The sequence below is a fragment of the Fusarium mangiferae genome (assembly GCF_900044065.1).
Source record: "Fusarium mangiferae strain MRC7560 genome assembly, contig: FMAN_scaffold003, whole genome shotgun sequence".
NCBI lineage: Eukaryota > Fungi > Ascomycota > Sordariomycetes > Hypocreales > Nectriaceae > Fusarium > Fusarium mangiferae.
Window position 1 is genome coordinate 1 of NW_024573923.1, and position 18,822 is coordinate 18,822.

Sequence of the window (18,822 nt, forward strand, 5' to 3'; positions counted from 1 at the left end):
TTGGGAAATCTCTACGCAGACCAGAGCAAGCTTCTAGAAGCCGAAGCGATGTATAAGCGAGCATTAGAAGGGTACGAGAAGGCCCTTGGACTAAGCCATCCCAAGACGTATACTGTTACACGCAACTTGCAACTTTTGTACTCCAGCCGAGGTACGAGGTCGCTGAACCATGATTTTGTGTACAAATGCCTAACGACAACAGTAAATGAGCCAACCAGGCCCGAAAAGAATGACCCAGTTAGTAGGACAAAGGTTCTCGGAAGACTATCGACTAAACTTCGTAACATCAGCCCGTTTCGCAACAGGTCACCACAGTAACAACAGTCAATCCTTGGCACACAGGACTTCACTCTATACATGATCAAATTTGGTCACTCTGGATATTCGGAGGCAGATAGCTTGTTTCTTTATTGATACCTCCATGTTTGTAAATTAAACCTCCTATCACTCGGAACTAGGGATGCATTTAAGTTTCGTCGAGTACTGGACTTGGATCGTGCCCTGAGAACGATGTGGAAGGGCGCAGTGGATCTCAGCCCAAGCACGGCCGGCCTGTCTCATCCTGCGCACGACTTTCCACCGAATCATCTTGTCCTTGAAAGCGAAGCCTCGGACGATCCTCTGCCTTCAGAATGCGAAACGGATCTGTCAATATGTTGCTGCCTTGGATCATGGATCAACTCAAACTACAGTTGAAATGTTGTTCCGCCACCCTCAGTGATGCTCTTCAATAAAACGCCCTGCAGAGGCCATTCTTCGGTTTTAGCGAGAAGTGCGTGGGGCTCGGGGGGAACTGGCGTTGCCTGCGATGGTGTTGGACGCTCAGTGTAAGCTCTTTACCGATCCATCTCTATTAGATGCTAGGAATCGGCGGCGGGGTGCCAGATAAGGTCGACGTTCGCTTGGGCGACATCGTCGTCGGGATGAGGATGATAGAGTACGATCTAGGGAGGATCATTAGAACCTGACAGATCCAGCGCACTGCAAATCCAAGGACCCTGAATTACTTGCTTGGCGCAGCTGTGTCATCTCTTCGAGCAAAGCATGAAGAAGACGGCAACTAAACCTCACTCAATATAAGCGAGACGTTCAGCAAACGCCCCGAGTACTGCCGACCTACCAAAGCGGACCGCCTCTTCTCCCCGATTTACGATCACATCTCCCCAGAGCGTACCTGCAATGAATGCGACCCTTCGAAGCTAGTACAGCGAGGGAAACGGAATACGAGCAACCCAACAATTCATTACGGTACAATCGCCTCAAGCAACCAAGTCATGAGGAACAGTACTCAGAGAGACATTGCCACTCGACAGCTAGATGCCATCTGTTTCGAGACGGAGGCTGCCGGCCTGATCGACATTTCCCTTGCCTGCCGATCTGGGGGATTTGTGACTACTACGATTTCACACTTTAGCACTACCGGCAGGCTCTGACCACGGACAAGGAGTCAAGTACCATTCATGATGGGTCAAATAAACGTTCCTACGCGAGCATTGGCTAATGTTCAGGCTGAAGAACAAAACAGGGCCTTTATTTCTATCTCAACATTTAATCATCTACCCATCGTACCGAAAAGAAAAAAAAAGTTGACTCGAGCTACTGTAGATGACCGATCAGCCTCTGAGTTTGGTCGAGTACCGGACTTGAATCGTGCCCACAGAACGGTGTGGAAGGGCGCGCTGGATGTCGACCCAAGATTTGCCTTCTTGTTTCATCCTGAGTACAGTATTGTCCTCGTCTGGCGTCCATCTTCCGCCAGATGATTTTGCAGGCGAGTGCAGAGTCTCGGGCAGCCTTCTGCGGTTCCTGATATGCGATATGGATTTACCAGCATTCCGCTGACATGAATCGTGGTCCCATTCAAACTGTAATTGGAATGTCGTCTTACCGCCCTCAGTGATGCGCTTGAGCAAGACATCTTTGAGAGACCATTCCTCGAACTGAGCAAGAAACATGCTAGCTTCGGACGGGGCTGGCGTTGCTTCTGGTGTTCGGATATCGCTAGGTATCTGCGCGGTACGTGTTGTCGATTGTCTTTTGCGAGAGCCCCGAAAGTTGGCGGCGGTACTGCGGACCGAACAGGAAGTGGATTTAGAAATCTTGCGACGCTTGCAACCCTCGTGGACATCATCTAAATCATCGTCTTCCGAGCCAGAATCCTCAACATCTGGGAAATAAGAAGAGTTCTCCTCATTATGTTGAGATTCTAACCTGTGAAGACCGTCCTCGTTCCCTGAGTCTTCACTGTCTGCGTCACCGTCCTCAAACTGCATGGTTTTATGCATCTGCGAGGATTTGTGGCGGAAACGACGAAGTGACGGCGACGTGGAAGACACTTCGGCATCGGAACTGAACACAACCTTCGTGGCCTCGGACTCGACATGGGTGGACGCGCTGCTTGTATTGTCCGAGGCTTGCCCTTGACACGGTTCATCAGAGGATGTCGCGGGAGATGGGGCGCGGGCTTTGGGAATGGCACCATCGTATGACTTGCAGACGGGTATTTCGTTTTCCTGGAATGATGCCTGGACCACTTTGATGGGACTCGCAGTCCTGGGAGAGTGTGCGCCAGTTGAAGGGGAATCCTGATGACGCTGGGAGCTATGACAAACGTCATAGTCAGAGACAGCATCGAGCACCATGTTGCTCTCTTGACTGGCTGGTTCAGGTCGGAGCTGTTTCCCGTCTACCGCAACTGGGTATGGTTGGCTTTCAGGGCTGGTAGGAGGGGTTGCAAAATTGATATCTTGACACTCAGTGGACGTGTTCCCGACCAGTAAGTGATTCATTCCACAAGACTGTTGGCTCAGTCCAGCATCAGCGAGGTGAGACTCACTTGGCTCATTCGGCCAACCTAGGGCGGCATCCACTTGAGTCGGGGATACTGCTGACGCAATGTTCGCGCTAATGGTAGCTTCTGACTCAGTTGCGCCATATTCGGTGACAGTTAGATCTACACGTCGGTTGTCAGAACCTTCCACCCAAGAGGGGCCCCATAGCCTCGATGACTTACCTAAATAATCCACAGTGCTGGTAAGTGCTGTAAAAGGTGGCGAACCATCGAGTTCTTGACTCGCATCGTCTTCATCTTCAGTATCAGACTCGACATCAGAGGGAATATAAATCGCTGTGTCCCTAGATTTTCCAAGAGCCGTATCTGGCTGAGAGGCAGGAGGAGTGAAGCTCTGCAACGGCTTCCGCTGCTCAGAGTCAATAATCAACGAGGTCATACTTGAGTTGCAGTGTGTAGGGAGGGAAAGAGTTAAGGGGCTTGGTGTTCGCAGTATGGCCAAATTGAACATAAAGATAGACGGGCATTGTCCGGCTTATATGCTCGCAGCTGAACCATGCGGTCAAACAAGTCCCAGCCCCTTCCAGGAGCCGAGCCCGGTGTCGTCCTGGTGTCTCTCCTCATTCTACGAGATCACGGTGGTTCGGATGGAGGAGGAAGACACGTAACCGCTTCTCCCTCGTGCCAATCACTTCACTGCCGGGCCACACTTCTCGCATATCACCATGGATCCACGCCACTCGCTGACAAGGCAGAGTTCTCGGGAGATACCAGATGAGGCAGGTCATGATGGGTGTTGGACTGTTCACACACGACGCGTCACTTCCAGTTGGTCAGACAGCACCGGGTAGGAAGTTCCCCGGAGCACTAGCTCTTCCGTCTGACCGTGATGAAGCTCGACGCTGCGCCTGCACATGTTGATCGTCACAGCCAGGAACCTTTTGAGCCATTCAGAGCGCTCGAGATGCTGTCATGAACGTCTCATGATCCCGCAGCAGCGAGACTAACGAGGTCGCATGCGTGCAACACCAACAGCTCGCCGTAGTGCGCGCGTCCCTCTCTTCCTTCTCACCCAATCGTCGCTTTCGACATGCTGACTCGCCCCATTTCTGAAGCGTCTGAGCCATCGCGGTCCGTACGGAAACGGGTGAGCCGAGGACCAACAGGAAGTAATCAAGGAACTTCCGCCCAAGCGGCGGGTAGTCTTGGCAACCCCTGAACAGGGAATTGGTATCTCGGGCCCCGTCAAGCCACCCGTGATCAGACGCTTCACACTCTCTACCCGCTGAGGGAACCAATCGGGGAGCAAGTTTGTGCCAGAGGTCTCCGGAGCCACTCGTATCAGGTTCAGGAGGCGAGTCCGAGATGGCACCATCCTCCATCATGCAGCAGGGGGCATTGATAAGCCGGCTGCGGCATTTCTGCCATTGGATGGGCGTCAACTGGAGGCCTCACAAGGGAAAACATTGCCGTGAGATGCTCTGCTACAGCCTAAGAAGCATCACACCACTGTGAGGCGGCCCAACCTGGGGAACTGTCTCTAGACTGTTGGCGTTGTTAGATTCTGAGAGAAGAGAACGGGAAAGGAGGCCATACGAGACAAACAGTAGAGTTAGTAAACGCGGATATCAGAGGGCAGAATGGAAAACGAATGCTAGAGCATGTCTCATTCCCTCCACAATCAGGCTTTGGGATGCAAGCGTCGCGAGAGAACTGCGTTCCAAATGAAAACGCTGACGTGGCAGGATGGGCCAAGGGAGGTGGGCTGAAGGCAGCGATGTTTGCAGAAAATGGAGACCAGCGGATTCAAATGGGCAGTGCATGGGAAGAAGCAGAGGTCAAAGATACATGTTGGTAGGGTCGGAGGAGGTTCTTGTCTTATATACAGGGGGTCACGTGATGCGCAGTGGTGCGGATGTACGGCACGCGCGTCTTGCCTGTTTGAGCAGTGCCGCTAAACCGGAGGCAGCAGCAGCGTATCCGCGATTACTTAATAAAATTAAAAACTTTTAAGTTATAAGTCTTTATAATATAAAATATATATTTACTTTATTATCTTTTTTAATAAATATAATAGTAGCATTTATATAAAATAGTATAATAGTAGCTATAATGCTTTAATAGTGCCTTATTTATAGAGCTAGTAAGGATAAGCCTTTAGGCAAAATGTATCTATTAGTATTACGTGTCTTTAGGCGGAATACCGATACCTGCAAGGATAATGAGTAGGAGGGTCGTGGTTTCACATATGTCGCGGAACAAGAATCGTCTAAATGAGTGTTTTCATATGGCTCAGTCCCACTTGAACTTCAGTTGAGAATAAGCACTTCAGTAGCCAAGACCAGAAAAAGCGATTTCCTCAGTTAGTAATGAGTGTCGTCTCCCAAATTATAGGGAAGTACGCCCAAACGTCGCAATTTCCACTCATAATCCCAGACCTCACCAATATCTCTCAGCCACGGATCGAAATCTTTCTCGTCCCATGCCTTTCTTCCGCAATCCTTGGATGTTCCTGTGGCGAAACGATACCTCTCACAGAGCCAAGCACGGCCGCTTACGGACTTTCTCATGGCAACTCGTGCAGTCCATGCGGGGTAGCCTTTGTAGCGTCGACCAGACGATGTATCGATGTTGCAGCACATGAACATGAAGAGGGCAGCCGTGAGTTCGTCTTCATATCCAGGTGCTATCTTAAGGGTTTTGACCTCACCAGTAGTGCTTCCTCTTGTTTTCGACTGCTTTTGTAATGCTTCCACGGGTATAATGGTATTCATCACATCAGACAGCATGCGCAAGCGACTGGTACTCTGGAATGGTGCCCAGAGAAGTTCTCCAGGTTTCTTGTTCCCTTCCCGGTCCACCTTTTCTCTTTCGTCGTTGAGATAGAGTGTCGGAAGGCCTATAAGACCGGCTGCCTCAATGAAACCCGAACGGTGGCCAATAACACATGCTCTAGGGTTGTATCTTTTGCAGAGCGCCGTCCAAATACTAAGGATCTTGACCTGAGCGGGTACATAATCAAAGCCTATACTGCGAAATTTTGACCACAGTTCTTCGACCTCGTTGTTGATCCTTTCTCGGTCCTCTGCCCCGACACTTCTCACTGGCGGTGATTCTGCTGTTCTATCCTTGCCCTCCCATGGTCGAGATATGAACAACACTGCAACATTGGGATCATTCAACTCTTTTTCAACCCAGGCCTTGCGTTTAAGCCCTCCAAAGTAGTCAAAGTCCCCATACAGAATAATATGTGAGAATCTTTCAGCGGGTATGAAATATTTTCCCTTCGAAGATGAGCTCAAGTTGTTCCACTCGGAAACACGCTTGTTTGCCTTGGCAATTGATGAACCAACGTGCTTCAAGGTTGTCTCATCCATTACCCTCCCGACTCCCGATTTCGCATCGAGACGAACATGGATTATGGCCATTCTTTCAACATCTCTCACTTTGGGTAGTTTGTCCACACTGTCATTTTGTTCCATTCCAGGCAGCTTGTGACGCTGTTTTGTGAGTCGCAGATAGTGGTTCAGCCAGTATTTGGCCGCCCATGTTGGGTAAAAGTAGCGCTCCATAAGGTTTCCATGCTTAGGCCCCTCGTTGATGTCCAGTGTCTGAGCGTCCATGAAATGTCGCATCTTTGAGAACAGAACAGGTCCTGTAGCCGCAGGCGGTTCTTCAAAAATCTCCGTGATCATCCGCGTGGTTTTCTTCAAGCCCGTCGATCTTTGGTCTCCCTCGGGCATGCAAACCTGTTTGACAGGGATACCATACCATGAGAACAGATCACGCATCTTGTTGCCAAAGTCATCATCTGGGAGGCAGAATCTCATCGGCGTTTCCATTCCTCCAATGTGACAGTAGAGACAGCACATCAGAGCATGATAAACTTCCCCAAACTCTCCCGACCTCAACCAGAGCTCGGGCCCTGTTCTTTGCCTCTGTTCGGAAAAGTCTTCATACGCATCTCGCTCGCTTTGGAGAGGTGAGTAAGCTGGGAATCTGGACTCACTGCCATCAAGCGGAATCTTGCGCCTCTGGCAACGATATATCCAAAAAGTATAGACAGCATTGCATACCAGGCAATTGCTTGGGTTCTCGATTCTGTATCCAACGTTTTGCGACAGCAGCACGAAGTCATTTTGATTGACTCTGAAATTAAGCTTCTTATAAAGTTGGGTTTCATCAGATTTTGGTTGATGTAGGCACTCGTTAATCAATGTTTCAGAACCAGACAATGAGTCATCGGTCGGGACTGGGTCTGGAAGCAATGACATACTGAGAAACAAAGGCTCGATTGGCAGTCTAGCACCTAGTAAAATATACAGATGTCAGGTTATGCTTCTCTATTTCTCCCCAAAGTGGGAGGTCGCAGAACAAGTAGCTATTGAGGGGTGCCCGGAGCCATATCGGTAGAAAATGTCAGGAAGCAGCATGACATCAACGGTCAGGTCCTAAAACAATAGCTGAACAACCACCTCATTTAAGTAAGCCAATTGAAGTCGGCCACGTAAGCTGCGCCCTTTGGGCATTGTAAATCGAGGCGTGCTTACACTCCATGCTTAGAAATACGAAAACAAACTACCACTCACAGGCAGGTAGGTCAGCTGTGGCGTTAGCGGAAACTGTTGTGTAATTTCTGAGAGCCCTTCATTATCATATTACGTACCCGATATGTTTTCACAAACGACTAACTCATCTGCCCTATTACCGAATCAGTCCATCTATAAGTATTTCTTTAATCTTAAGTCGAGATATTACAGTATTAACCGATGGAAAACTTCACTAACCGAGCCTAGACGAATTATATTTATCGATTAAATTCCTTAAGTATAATAATATATAAATCCAATCGTGAGTATGGATGTGCGTACTGTCCGTGGTCCTTGGACTGGAACCTCTACTGTATGTATTGCACTGTATATATTGGATGCATTTTAAACTTTATGGAGAACCACTGTGATGAGGCATGTAAGATCTGCAAACTGAACTATYGTTCAGGCTCTATAATAAAGTGCGCGGGCATTTACCTCTCCTGCTAATAAGTATAATAGGAGCTTAGTATTAATGTCTATATACCTATTATCTATATATAGTATTGGATTTTAATAGTAAGATTAAAGTATAAGCCACTTTTAGTAGTAAAAGTAATAAATTATTATAACCCTAGCGGTTATATTATATATATCTTATAAATACTTTACTTTAAATTTATTTTAATAGTTAATTAAATAAAGAACTAATAAGACTAAAATTAATAGCATTTTAAGACTATATTACCTTAAGATTAATAATAACCTTATTTTTTTTTTTAAGTTTATATATTAGCCTTAAAAGATATTTAAATATCTCTAAAGTTTATTATAATTTAAATTTTTCTTACCTTTTAGGTAGTAAAGCTTTATTAAGTTAATATTATTAAATTAGCTACTTTAATTATAGCCTAAATTTAAATATATTTAATTTAACTAAAAAGCCTTACTTTTTAACTAGCTAAAATCTTCCTTTTATAACCTTACTTTAAAGGCATACTTTAATTATTTAATATACTTTAATAATAAGTTATTTAACCTAACTTCCCTTTTAATTATAATTACTAATAATACTATAGTTACCTTATTATAATACTTAAAAAAAGCCTATAATTTAATTTTAATAAGGCTTATTTAATTAAAAATCTTAATATAATCCTTTTAATTAATTTATTTATTAATAAAAATAATTATAATAACCTTTATAATATAACTATAAAAATTATATTAGCCTAAAAGTATATAAATAATATTAACTATATTAAATTAATAGCCTTTAGTTATAAAATCCTTAAGGTCTTATAGCCTTATTATTAATTAATTAATAAAGGATTCTTTAAACTTAAAATAAAAGAACTTAATAAACTTAAAGATAAATTACTTAAAGAGGTAGCTTTAAGCTATAATTAATTAGTATTTATTAAGGCTATTTATTTAAGTAATTTATATAATAAGTAACTTAAAGGTATTAAGTAATAGGCTAAAAGGGTATTAAGGAAAATTAAGTTGCTATAAGGATAAAAAAGGGATAATTATAAGGTTTAAGAGGAAAATATATTAAGTTTTATATAGATTTAAGTAGGTTACTAAAAGTTAATAATTATTAATAAAGAAAGGTAAAAATAGATTATACTATATAGTATATAACTAGTTTATAATTATAAAGATTAATTAAATATTAATATATTATTAATATAAATAAAGAAATAATAACTTTATATTATATTACTTTTTTATAATTACTATAATATATATATTTATTTAATATTAAATAAAACTTAATTTACTAATTATTAATAAAGTATTTTTATTTTAATAAGCCTTATTTATACTATTAACTATTAAGAGATATAATACTTTATTAATATATTTAATTTAATGCCTTATATATTCTATAAATATAAACTTAATATAAATTAATTTATTTATTTAAAAACCTAATTATTATATATTAATAGCTTTTATTTAAAATATATTATATTAAATAATTAAATAATATTATATTATTAAGATATTTAATAATATTAATATTTTAATACCTCTTTATATTAAAGTATTACTTAATAATATTAAAATAGTAATTAAGGTTTAATAGCTTTAAAATACTATTTAAACCCTATAGGCTTAAATAAATATATAATTTACTATAATTAATAATAAAAGAGAAAACCTTAATAGGTTTTAATATAATATTAAGGAAGCCTTAAAACCCTTTAAGTTAAAACCCTTTATTAAAAAAGCAGTTAATATAATTCTATTTTTTATTTAAATAAAAGTATATTTTTACTTATTTTTAAATTAATTAAATACTACTATTAAGAAAGTATTATATATCTTACTTTTAATTTAAAGAGATACTAAAAAGTAATAAAAACCTATTATATAAGATAATAGTAAATTTAATATATATCAAGCTTAATTAATATACGCTCGATTTCTGGAGACTCGACCTATTCGGGGTTACAATTTGTAGTCTTATTTAATGTGCTAGATTTATAAAACTGTCGTATCTCAGATTCGCTCGCACAGTTGTTATAATCTGTCCCCTCTAGCACTGTACCTCCTCACAGCTAAGCCCAAAGCTGTGCATTGACCGACTCGACCTCCCAACTGCCCCCATCCTTCTGAGTGTAATAGTGAACATCAGTCTTTGGAATGCCATTTTCATCCTTGCCAGAGACAAAGACCTTGAGGTTCTCATACGAAGTGCCAGTAACAGCGATAGAGGCACCATTCACAACATGGCGAATGGTCTTCCTAGATCCCAAATAGCCCTGGTACCAACTCTTATCGGGCTTATCACTACTCAGGCAGATCTCCTGGAGGAAGGCCCTTCCATGTTCATCGGCAAGAACGCAGTAGACACGGATCTACAAAGTCAGTCTCAAATGGCTGAACAAGCAAGGGAGCTAACCTCATCCACGCCACTGGCGGACTTCCAGGATATGGCGGCGACTTCTCGGCTGTCACACTTGACATGCATTTTCTGGTAGGTGATTTCGATGGTCTTTACAGCATAGCCACCGTTGCACCCTCCTCCAGGCTTGATTAAGTAGCTGAGCTGGTGGTTGTCATTGACGTAGAAAACGTAAGTCTTTCCATCACTTTCAACGGCAGCAATATCCTTGGGAATCTGCTATCATCGCATTACTAAGGGACTGTTCTATATCAGTAAGACTCTGCAATCTTACCGTTGAGTCCATTTTCAACCGGTGATAGGGGCCTAAAAACTTCGTCGTTAAAGTAACTTGATTATGAGAATGTGCGTTTGCGATCTTAGCTTAAATACAGTATAGAGTGAATAGCAGTCCTCTCTAATGAGATACATCTCAACATTTATAGTTCTAGAGAATACTCTGATTGTGAACAGCTCTTCTTTTGATTTGAACTGATTATGTGAAACGCCTCGCTTCATCAGCATTTGTGCTCTTCTATTAGCCAAAGTAGCCAACCCATGGAGATACTAACACCAGCTGAATTGAGACTCAAATCATTCAAGTTCCACAAGTCAAACCACCATATCCCATGCATGTTTCTCTGCATCAAGATCTCTTGGTAGTTCAGGCTACACTGTGATTGAGACGCATGCGGCGAGTAATCTCTTCAGCCAGCTATCTGCGATACTCCACCCAAATAGCTGCATGGGAAGCTTCAACTTGCCGAAAAGATCAGCTTGCAACCCCCTTTCTCATCCGTATCGTGTTCACTCTTGGCACCGGTATCGCATAAAGCCAAGCAGTTAGATCGAAGTAACCTGTAAACTTAGTGGGACTGAGATTTTTGGAAGGGCGTGTTCGCAGCTTTGCACTGTGTACTGATAACATCGTGCTCACACCCCATACTCTATGCAAGAACCTACGATACGATGCATCCCCCCTGCACAGTTAGGCTCATTCCAGGCGAGGTTTTTCAGCTCTGTCTTGGAAAGAAATATCGCCGATCTTCTCTAATTTCGGATTAAATTGACTCGAAGAATGTTGGTGCAAGCAGGTATAAATTCGTGGTGCATATTGAGGCTTTAAGTTTGAAGTCTAGACCAGGCCCACCACTCAGCCAGCCGTGTGCCATTTCCGCCAGCCACCTCCGGGGAAGCCAAGCTTCTTCAGGAAGCAATTAGCTTAGATATGATAGTGCCTAAGACAAAATATGTCATTTTACGATGGAAAGAGTAAATTGCCCTCCTTGGCAATCAGCTGTGACTTGATAGTCTTCCTCTTGACAACATGCAAGCCACCAACTCGATATCACATTTTCAACGTTCCCTACATAATGTGGAATGGATCAGTACTCCATGAGAAACAGTCCCACGTCCGTTCAAACGAAACTTTATTGTTTCAGTCTCATTTCACTCGCTTGGGTGTGTGCATGTGAAGGTCTTCACTTGAACGTATTGGAAAGCCTCCTGTTATGCCCCCTCGTTGGAAGCCACGACTTTTCAGCCAAGCCGAAGCACCTGGCTAATATGCATTGGGACAAAGGGAATGAATGGCACGTATTCAGAGATTGCTGAAGGGGATTCCTATCAGCCCCTGGAGAATCGCTTTGCAACCTGGCATTATCTCTAGGACCCCTCACTTTCTCGACTTTCCTCACCGATAAATTGTTCTGGTTCTCGCTCTGGAGAATAAGCATTACTTGACCCAGTCAGAACGGTTCTATTCGCCAACCATCCCTAGTGGTTCTTGCTGCCCAATATGCTCCCTGCATCTTTTTGGCTTGCCACCATAGTCATGGCTGGATGGCCATGGACGCTGGCTGCCGCAGAAACTAGTAACACACCCTCAACTTCTCAACTCTCTGATGATTTATCGTACACGCATTCAGCTAACATTTCTCGCAGTCGACGGACAATCTCAGCAGGATCTAGAGCAGGCTACCTCTCGAGGCGTGGAAGAAGATACAAAGACCATGATCGAATGCGGCAAACATATCAGTTCATGCGGAGTAGTAGATGATATGAAGATTGTTCTTCGCCCTAAAACAACCGTATACGTCACCCAGAACGTTACCACGACGGTCTCAACAGTATGGTGTCCATGCCAGTAGCTATTTGGCAACCTACTCCCGATAGTCCCAGCAGCTAACAGAACATCAGTTCTTGCCACCCGAGACGAATGTCATCACCGAAGTAGTAGCAACAACCGTGAAGAAGGATGTTCTGGGTATGTAATCTCAAAGGACAGCATCATTGCCATGTCAGACTCAGAAATTAACTAATATCTCTGTCAAGGGCACTGCCGAAACACCACCACCATCGACATAGAGAAACCTGCCACAGTCACCGTCAACGTCGAAGTCGAGTACATTAAGGAAGTAGTGTCAATCGTCAACGTCACTTCCACCACAACAAGCACTGTAATGGTCAATTCGATCGAACAGTGCTTCATTAACAGTCTGCGTGGTGTATCCAGACTCCCCGATGAAGAGCTTTACACGACGACGGCTGTTGAAGCCAGACAGCAGCATAGCAGTTCCTCGATCGCGGTTGAAGATGAACGTGAGGAAGAACGGCCAACTGAGACAGGACAAGTTAGACACGAACATCACTATGAGCAGGTTGCAGAAGATGTCTCTCACGATAATGCTAGGTTCATGTTTCAGGAAAGGGATGCGCTGTGAAGGTCCGGAGATGTGTACCCGAGTCACACCCACCGTATAGAGATTTTCTGGGGAGAACTTGAGTGAATTGAGCTTGCTTTTGAGCTTCTATATTCTTCTAGGACGCATGACTTATAATTATTGCCTTGATCTGTAATGACTTCAACTTTGGAATAAATATAGCTGATACTTTTGATCTCATGTTTTAAATAAACTCAGTACCTCAGAAACGGATTGCTTTTGGTTGTTGTCTAGTCTCCGCAGGGTTACAGCATGAGTCTTTTCGAGGTTTGTTTCTCTTAGGTCCCTAACTCACGCAAGTAGCTGATAACAGTTCTATTCGTAACCTCAGCATTCCTAGATTCAATATAACTTCATACCGTTGATACTGATATCTGCAGGGCAGCGAGACGTAGATAAATGCCAGGGAATCTTGATTTGTGGCGTAGCTAAAGGCCGAGTATAGAACACTATTAACTTAGCGCAATATCGTTGACGGCTTCACTCTTCATGCGGGAAGCCGACCAGCTGAACAGGGGTTGAAGCACGAGATTGCGTTATATTTCTCCCTCATGTTCGGTTAGACAAGTATTTCTGTGAGGTGTGTTCGAATATAGTACGGGAGTCTTTAGTTGGGCTTCTGACCACTAGAATGAGGTTCTGATCGATGACAAATGTCTCATACGGATATGGTTGGCGGTCGAGGAGGAATGTCTTGTGCAGGATTACTGACGCGAGACAGTCAACCCTTCAATTGTAGTTGTACAAACAGGGCTTGGTATCAAACAGAGTCACATAAAGCTTCATATATTTCTCAACGCTACTTTCTGCAACACTCGCAAGGATTTCCTCTCCCGACCTTAAAGTTTCGGAAGGTTTACAGAGCGTCTTCGTTCCCCTATTGGCTGTTCTCTCACACATCACTCTGTTCCGCTGACGGCTCTCTTAGCCGGTAAGATGCCATGGCCTGGCATGTGAACCTTCCTGATGAGGGGCTCATGAATTCATAGTTAGAGTTTATAATAACTTAACTCCGAACCCTGCTGGTTTTTGTTTGCTCCGGATAGCCTCACTGTGACAGTAACGCACTAACCAATCGGCTTGCACGGCAAATCCAAATACCCCTAGGCACTCGGACACAAGCACTAAGAAATTAAGTTTGCAGTCTTTCGACTCACCTGGAATCAAGCGGAAATGGAAAGCTCAGCAAAATAATTTTGGTATCCCTCCTGCCGCATCCGCTCATCTGATTTCGGCACTTTTGTCCAGAAATTCTAGGCTTCATTTGTGTCATGATATGATCGCAGGCTGATTAGATAGCATTGTACACCTATAAGCCCTGGTCCAAATGTCAATGTTGTGTCGAGTTTTGTGATCTCAGGTAGAGGCCGAGGCCATGACGAAGTACTGATTTCTATGTTGTTTCAAGCTCTAAGTTCTCTCGGCTGATTCAAGCTCTTAGCTATGAGCCTCCGCCACAAATAAGACATCTAGCTCACAACTTAGACATTATGCCTCAATATTTTCGTTAAATGAACGTGTTGCTGCTTTCTTGAGCGGAAGAAACATCACAGTCAGGGGCGAAACGACCAAGCTCATAGACTAATGCCTTCAAATATGGTCCATATAACACCCTTTGGAGCGGAAGTTGGCCGAGTTAAGCTCAGCACCTCTAGGCTCATAGAATTCATTGTTCCAGGCCCTGTGCATGGTTATTGGTGATACGATATGCAATTATGATGCAAACATAGAGTTTGTAGCACAAAATGACATGAGCCTTTCTTACGATACCTTTTCAGCAAAAGTTCCATTTTTGATAATCAAATCCTTTTCGTTAACCTCGATATTCTGTCTACAACCCAAAGCCTGCCTCACGACCACTACCCTTGGCCTCGTATATGCACAATTTGGTCTTGTCTGAACAGCCTGCCTTGCTGAAGGTTTAGGCGTGATGACGAGTATTCATATGTACGCCTTGACTGTATCTCGAAACAAACCTTACGCAGAGTTACGCAGCTTTATACTTCAACGGCTCAAAGCTCATGGTAGAGGAAGATATCTCCCGTGTGTACAGGTATAAATTCACCTATACTTCAGAGTGAAGTATCGCGGTCTCTTCTATACGTAACAATATTATACGCATAACGCTACTTCGTTCCTACTACTAGCTTATCTTCACATACCACCACCAGAATGGAGTCTACCAACCGATTTATGATTGGTGTTTTTGGTCCTACAGGTGCTGGCAAGACTAAATTAGGAGCCTCCGTAGCCAAGTCCGTCCATGGCCAAGTCATCTCGGTTGATAGTTTGCAGTGTTACTCCCCCGGGAGTATTATCACTGCCAAGCCTTCTCCTGAAGAAACGGATGGAATCGACCACCATATGATCGGATACTTGGAGGCTGATGAGGAGCCAACAAATTTTGTGGGCGAAGCAATCGAAAGATTGGAGAAACTCTGTGACCACGGGATTATACCTGTAGTTGTTGGAGGCTCAACATCGCTCACTTTACCTCTCCTGCAAGATGCTTTTAACCATGGATGGCGTATGGCTGCTATCACTCTGCTGCCACACCAGTCTACCTATCTCAGCAACATCGCATCCAGACTGGATGACATGGTAGAGGCAGGCCTTATGCAAGAGCTATCGGGTCTGAAATTCCTTGAAGACAAGTATCTGAACGGAAAACCCAGCTTTCAAAAGGGTATTTGGAAGGCAATCGGCTATCAGGAGTTGTACCCATATCTGGAGGCTCAAAGAATCGGCGGACAGTGCGATCAGCTGCTCAAGACTGGGCTGGCCTCGATGAAAGAAAACACCTTTCAATATGGCATGACGCAACTAGGATGGATTCGCCAAACACTCTGTTCATTCCTTCACGCCCAGAAAATTGCGAACATGAGCCTTACGGTTGTTGACAAGACATCTTGGGTCTCGGATGTTGAGAAACCTGCAATTCGAATGGCGAGTGATTTCTACCATGCTTCAGCTTCGATCAGTTTCCGTTTTATCAACGGACCAAAGCCTCGAATACTATGCATTTTGTACTAAACCCTTATCCCCATTGCTGGATCTAGAATAGCTAATGTTCATAGTGGTGGTTCGTCATCTGGTAACGAGCCGGCCCATATCGAAGCTGCTAGGTCACTTGGCAGAGTCTGTCACGAAAACAGCATGAAGCTTGTGTACGGAGGCGGCACAACTGGAATGATGGGTGCAATCGCAAGCACTCTCGTTGAGCTTTCTGGGCCTGATGCTGTTCATGGTATCATTCCCGAGGCACTGCTGAAATATGAAGCGAAGGAATCGGGAGGACGTCCCAAGGATTCTGCTTACGCCAGATACGGTAAGCGGACTGTTGTTCAGGATATGCATACTCGAAAGCGCTTGATGATTCAAGAGGTGATTGATGGGGGCGAGGGAAGTGGTTTCGTTGGGCTGAGTGGTGGCTATGGCACTCTTGAAGAGCTCTTTGAGGTCATAACTTGGCATCAGCTAGGTATCCATGACCGTGGCGTCTGTCTTCTCAATACGGGAGGGTTTTTCGACGGGCTTGTCGATTGGCTCGGCAACGTGGTCCAGAAAGGGTTCATTGGCCTAGAGGATGCTGCAATTCTTAACATTGCCAGTACAGCCGAAGGGGTTGTCAAGTGCTTGGATCACAAACCCAGCTTTTCTCGCAAAGGGGAACTAGATTGGGTCTAGGCTATGGTCGTGTAAAGTTCGATTGCTATCGCCAAAAAGCTTATACGATTTGGCGAAGTCATAGCGGACTTGGTTGTTTTGGGGTCCCTCTCAACTAGCTTTACTCGCCTGGGTAATTAACTTTCTTGAAACACGGGCCGGAGATAATGTTCCTACAGTTACGGTTGGTGTCCCTCAAACAATCTTGTCACTTCAATCCCGGATCCGTGGTTCCCGAGTAATGCAAACTTACAAGCATGTAACTACAAATGGCTCCTAGGAGAAGGCTCTGTAGGCAGAAAATAGTTTCTTTATCTTACTCAACAACATCATTGACTTAGGTGCCGATGGATATTTTACAAGTTCGCTTCGATCTGGCGTATTATTGCCTGTTTTTCGTAATTGGTGTTTTGACTCATCTCTTCATTTTCCGCCGAGGCGAATGGAACCTCTATGTTTTCAATATCTTGCAAGCCTTTGCTGTCCTCGAAAGCAGCTTGATATACATTGTTGCTCGAACCGTCGAAGATGAAGATTACACTTTATGGAAAGTCATCGCCATATCGTCTTGTTTCACACTATCAACCTTGATGGGATTGTCAATTAGTATGCTCATCTACCGCGGCTGTTTCCACCGATTGAGTAAATTTCCAGGCCCTTTTTGGGCCAGGCTGTCCAACCTGTATATTACGTTTCGGGCCTTCAAGAACTTTCGTCTTTTTGAAGAGGTGCAGCAGTTGCATAGAAAATATGGGGATATTGTTCGGATTGGTGAGTAATTGCTTTATGCCGATAACTCTTTCGCCACCCAACAAAAGCGATGGTGCTCACATATTACAGGGCCTAGCGAACTATCTATCATAGACCCGCACGCCTTGCAAGCTCTCCATTCAAACAGCTCCCCGTGTACTAAAGGCCCTTGGTACAGCATCGAACACCCTATCAAAGCTCTGCAGATGACCAGAGACAAGGAGGAGCATGCCTATCGGCGTAAGGCATGGGATTTGGCGTTCAGTTCTAAAGGTAAGTGTAGTATCAGTATCAGGCGAGGTCGGCTAACAGGTTGAGAAGCACTTCGGGAGTATGAAGCACGAGTGGCTGGGTACACCACCCAACTCTTTGAGCAGGTAGAAGCATCCCAGGGCACCCCGATCGACGCATCTCTATGGTTTAACTTTTATAGCTTTGATGTTATGGGTGACTTGGCCTTTGGGAGAACTCTTGATATGCTCAAGAACGGAACAGCACATCCATTTATGGAACTGGTCCATTCCAACATGCTTATGGCTGGTTCTCTGAGTCATTTGACCTGGGTCTTCCCACTTCTTAAACGCATTCCGTTCTTGAATCAGAAGAACCTCGAGTTCCAGGGATGGCTCAAGCAACAGGTCGACTGGAGACAGAAGGTATGCAAAAGCTAGATCCTTTGGGCACTTTATGTGATGCATTGACGTCTTGGATTACAGAATAAGCCGGATTTGCCGGATGTATTTTCATGGATCCTCTCCGACTACGACGCTCTCAACAAGCCGACTGCTCAGGATACTATCAACTTACGCGGTGATGCTCAGCTTATCGCTGTAGCGGGCAGGTACGGTGTCCTACGTAGCAAGTAGATGATGTCTTAACTAATCATTCTGTAGCGATACTACTGCGGCATCACTAACCTGTCTGTTCTTCGAGCTAGCTAGTAATCCGCAAATTTGCCTTACTCTCCAAAGAGAACTCGATCAGTATTACGCAGAACATGACAAACCAGACCATTCAAGTCTTTCAAAGCTCAGGTATCTGCAGGCTTGTATCAACGAATCAATGCGACTCTATCCGGCTATCCCGTCGGGCTTGCAGCGAATGACTCCGCCCAAGGGTCTAGATATCGGCGACACGCATCTTCCAGGCGATACTATAGTCACAATTCCAACTTACACGTTTAATCGAGGTAAGAGTGTCCAATTACAACACTTTGCATTCTAGAAAGAACTAACAGATGGTTTGTCTGCTTAGATGAAAAGCTCTTTACGCATGCCGACAAGTTTATTCCGGAACGCTGGACTACAGAAAAGGAGCTCACTAAAGATCCTTCTCTTTTTGTTCCATTCTCAATTGGTAATAATATCCCCAAGTCTAGATAAATGGTCCTAGCTAATACCTGCCTTGTGCTGTAGGACAATACTCTTGTGTTGGAAAGTAGTTGGGCCTGATGGAAATTCGTTTTGT

General features: G+C 44.1%; 6 protein-coding genes across 6 annotated transcripts; 3 read left to right on the plus strand and 3 right to left on the minus strand.

The window, feature by feature from the left end:
- Positions 1-1,613: 1,613 nt before the first annotated feature.
- FMAN_05092 (uncharacterized protein) lies at positions 1,614-3,230 on the minus strand (the record flags this gene model as incomplete). Its single annotated transcript, XM_041828118.1, has 2 exons — positions 1,614-2,953; positions 3,014-3,230. The coding sequence occupies 2 exons, from the start codon at positions 3,228-3,230 to the stop codon at positions 1,614-1,616; spliced, it is 1,557 nt and encodes a 518-aa protein (XP_041679013.1).
- A 1,924-nt stretch (positions 3,231-5,154) lies between these two features.
- On the minus strand, positions 5,155-6,633 carry FMAN_16006 (uncharacterized protein; the record flags this gene model as incomplete). Its single annotated transcript, XM_041828119.1, has 1 exon — positions 5,155-6,633. One exon carries the CDS (start codon positions 6,631-6,633, stop codon positions 5,155-5,157), a length of 1,479 nt encoding a protein of 492 aa, XP_041679014.1.
- Positions 6,634-9,890: 3,257 nt separating this feature from the next.
- Positions 9,891-10,523, minus strand: FMAN_05091 (uncharacterized protein; the record flags this gene model as incomplete). Its single annotated transcript, XM_041828121.1, has 3 exons — positions 9,891-10,190; positions 10,235-10,456; positions 10,512-10,523. The coding sequence occupies 3 exons, from the start codon at positions 10,521-10,523 to the stop codon at positions 9,891-9,893; spliced, it is 534 nt and encodes a 177-aa protein (XP_041679015.1).
- A 1,527-nt stretch (positions 10,524-12,050) lies between these two features.
- On the plus strand, positions 12,051-12,939 carry FMAN_05090 (uncharacterized protein; the record flags this gene model as incomplete). Its single annotated transcript, XM_041828122.1, has 4 exons — positions 12,051-12,090; positions 12,161-12,345; positions 12,416-12,482; positions 12,551-12,939. 4 exons carry the CDS (start codon positions 12,051-12,053, stop codon positions 12,937-12,939), a joined length of 681 nt encoding a protein of 226 aa, XP_041679016.1.
- A 2,172-nt stretch (positions 12,940-15,111) lies between these two features.
- FMAN_05089 (uncharacterized protein) lies at positions 15,112-16,626 on the plus strand (the record flags this gene model as incomplete). Its single annotated transcript, XM_041828123.1, has 2 exons — positions 15,112-15,965; positions 16,017-16,626. 2 exons carry the CDS (start codon positions 15,112-15,114, stop codon positions 16,624-16,626), a joined length of 1,464 nt encoding a protein of 487 aa, XP_041679017.1.
- Positions 16,627-16,952: 326 nt separating this feature from the next.
- On the plus strand, positions 16,953-18,796 carry FMAN_05088 (uncharacterized protein; the record flags this gene model as incomplete). The annotated part of the gene is made up of 7 exons (XM_041828124.1): positions 16,953-17,376; positions 17,446-17,628; positions 17,677-18,011; positions 18,072-18,196; positions 18,249-18,544; positions 18,610-18,711; positions 18,771-18,796. 7 exons carry the CDS (start codon positions 16,953-16,955, stop codon positions 18,794-18,796), a joined length of 1,491 nt encoding a protein of 496 aa, XP_041679018.1.
- Between the last annotated feature and the right edge of the window lie 26 nt (positions 18,797-18,822).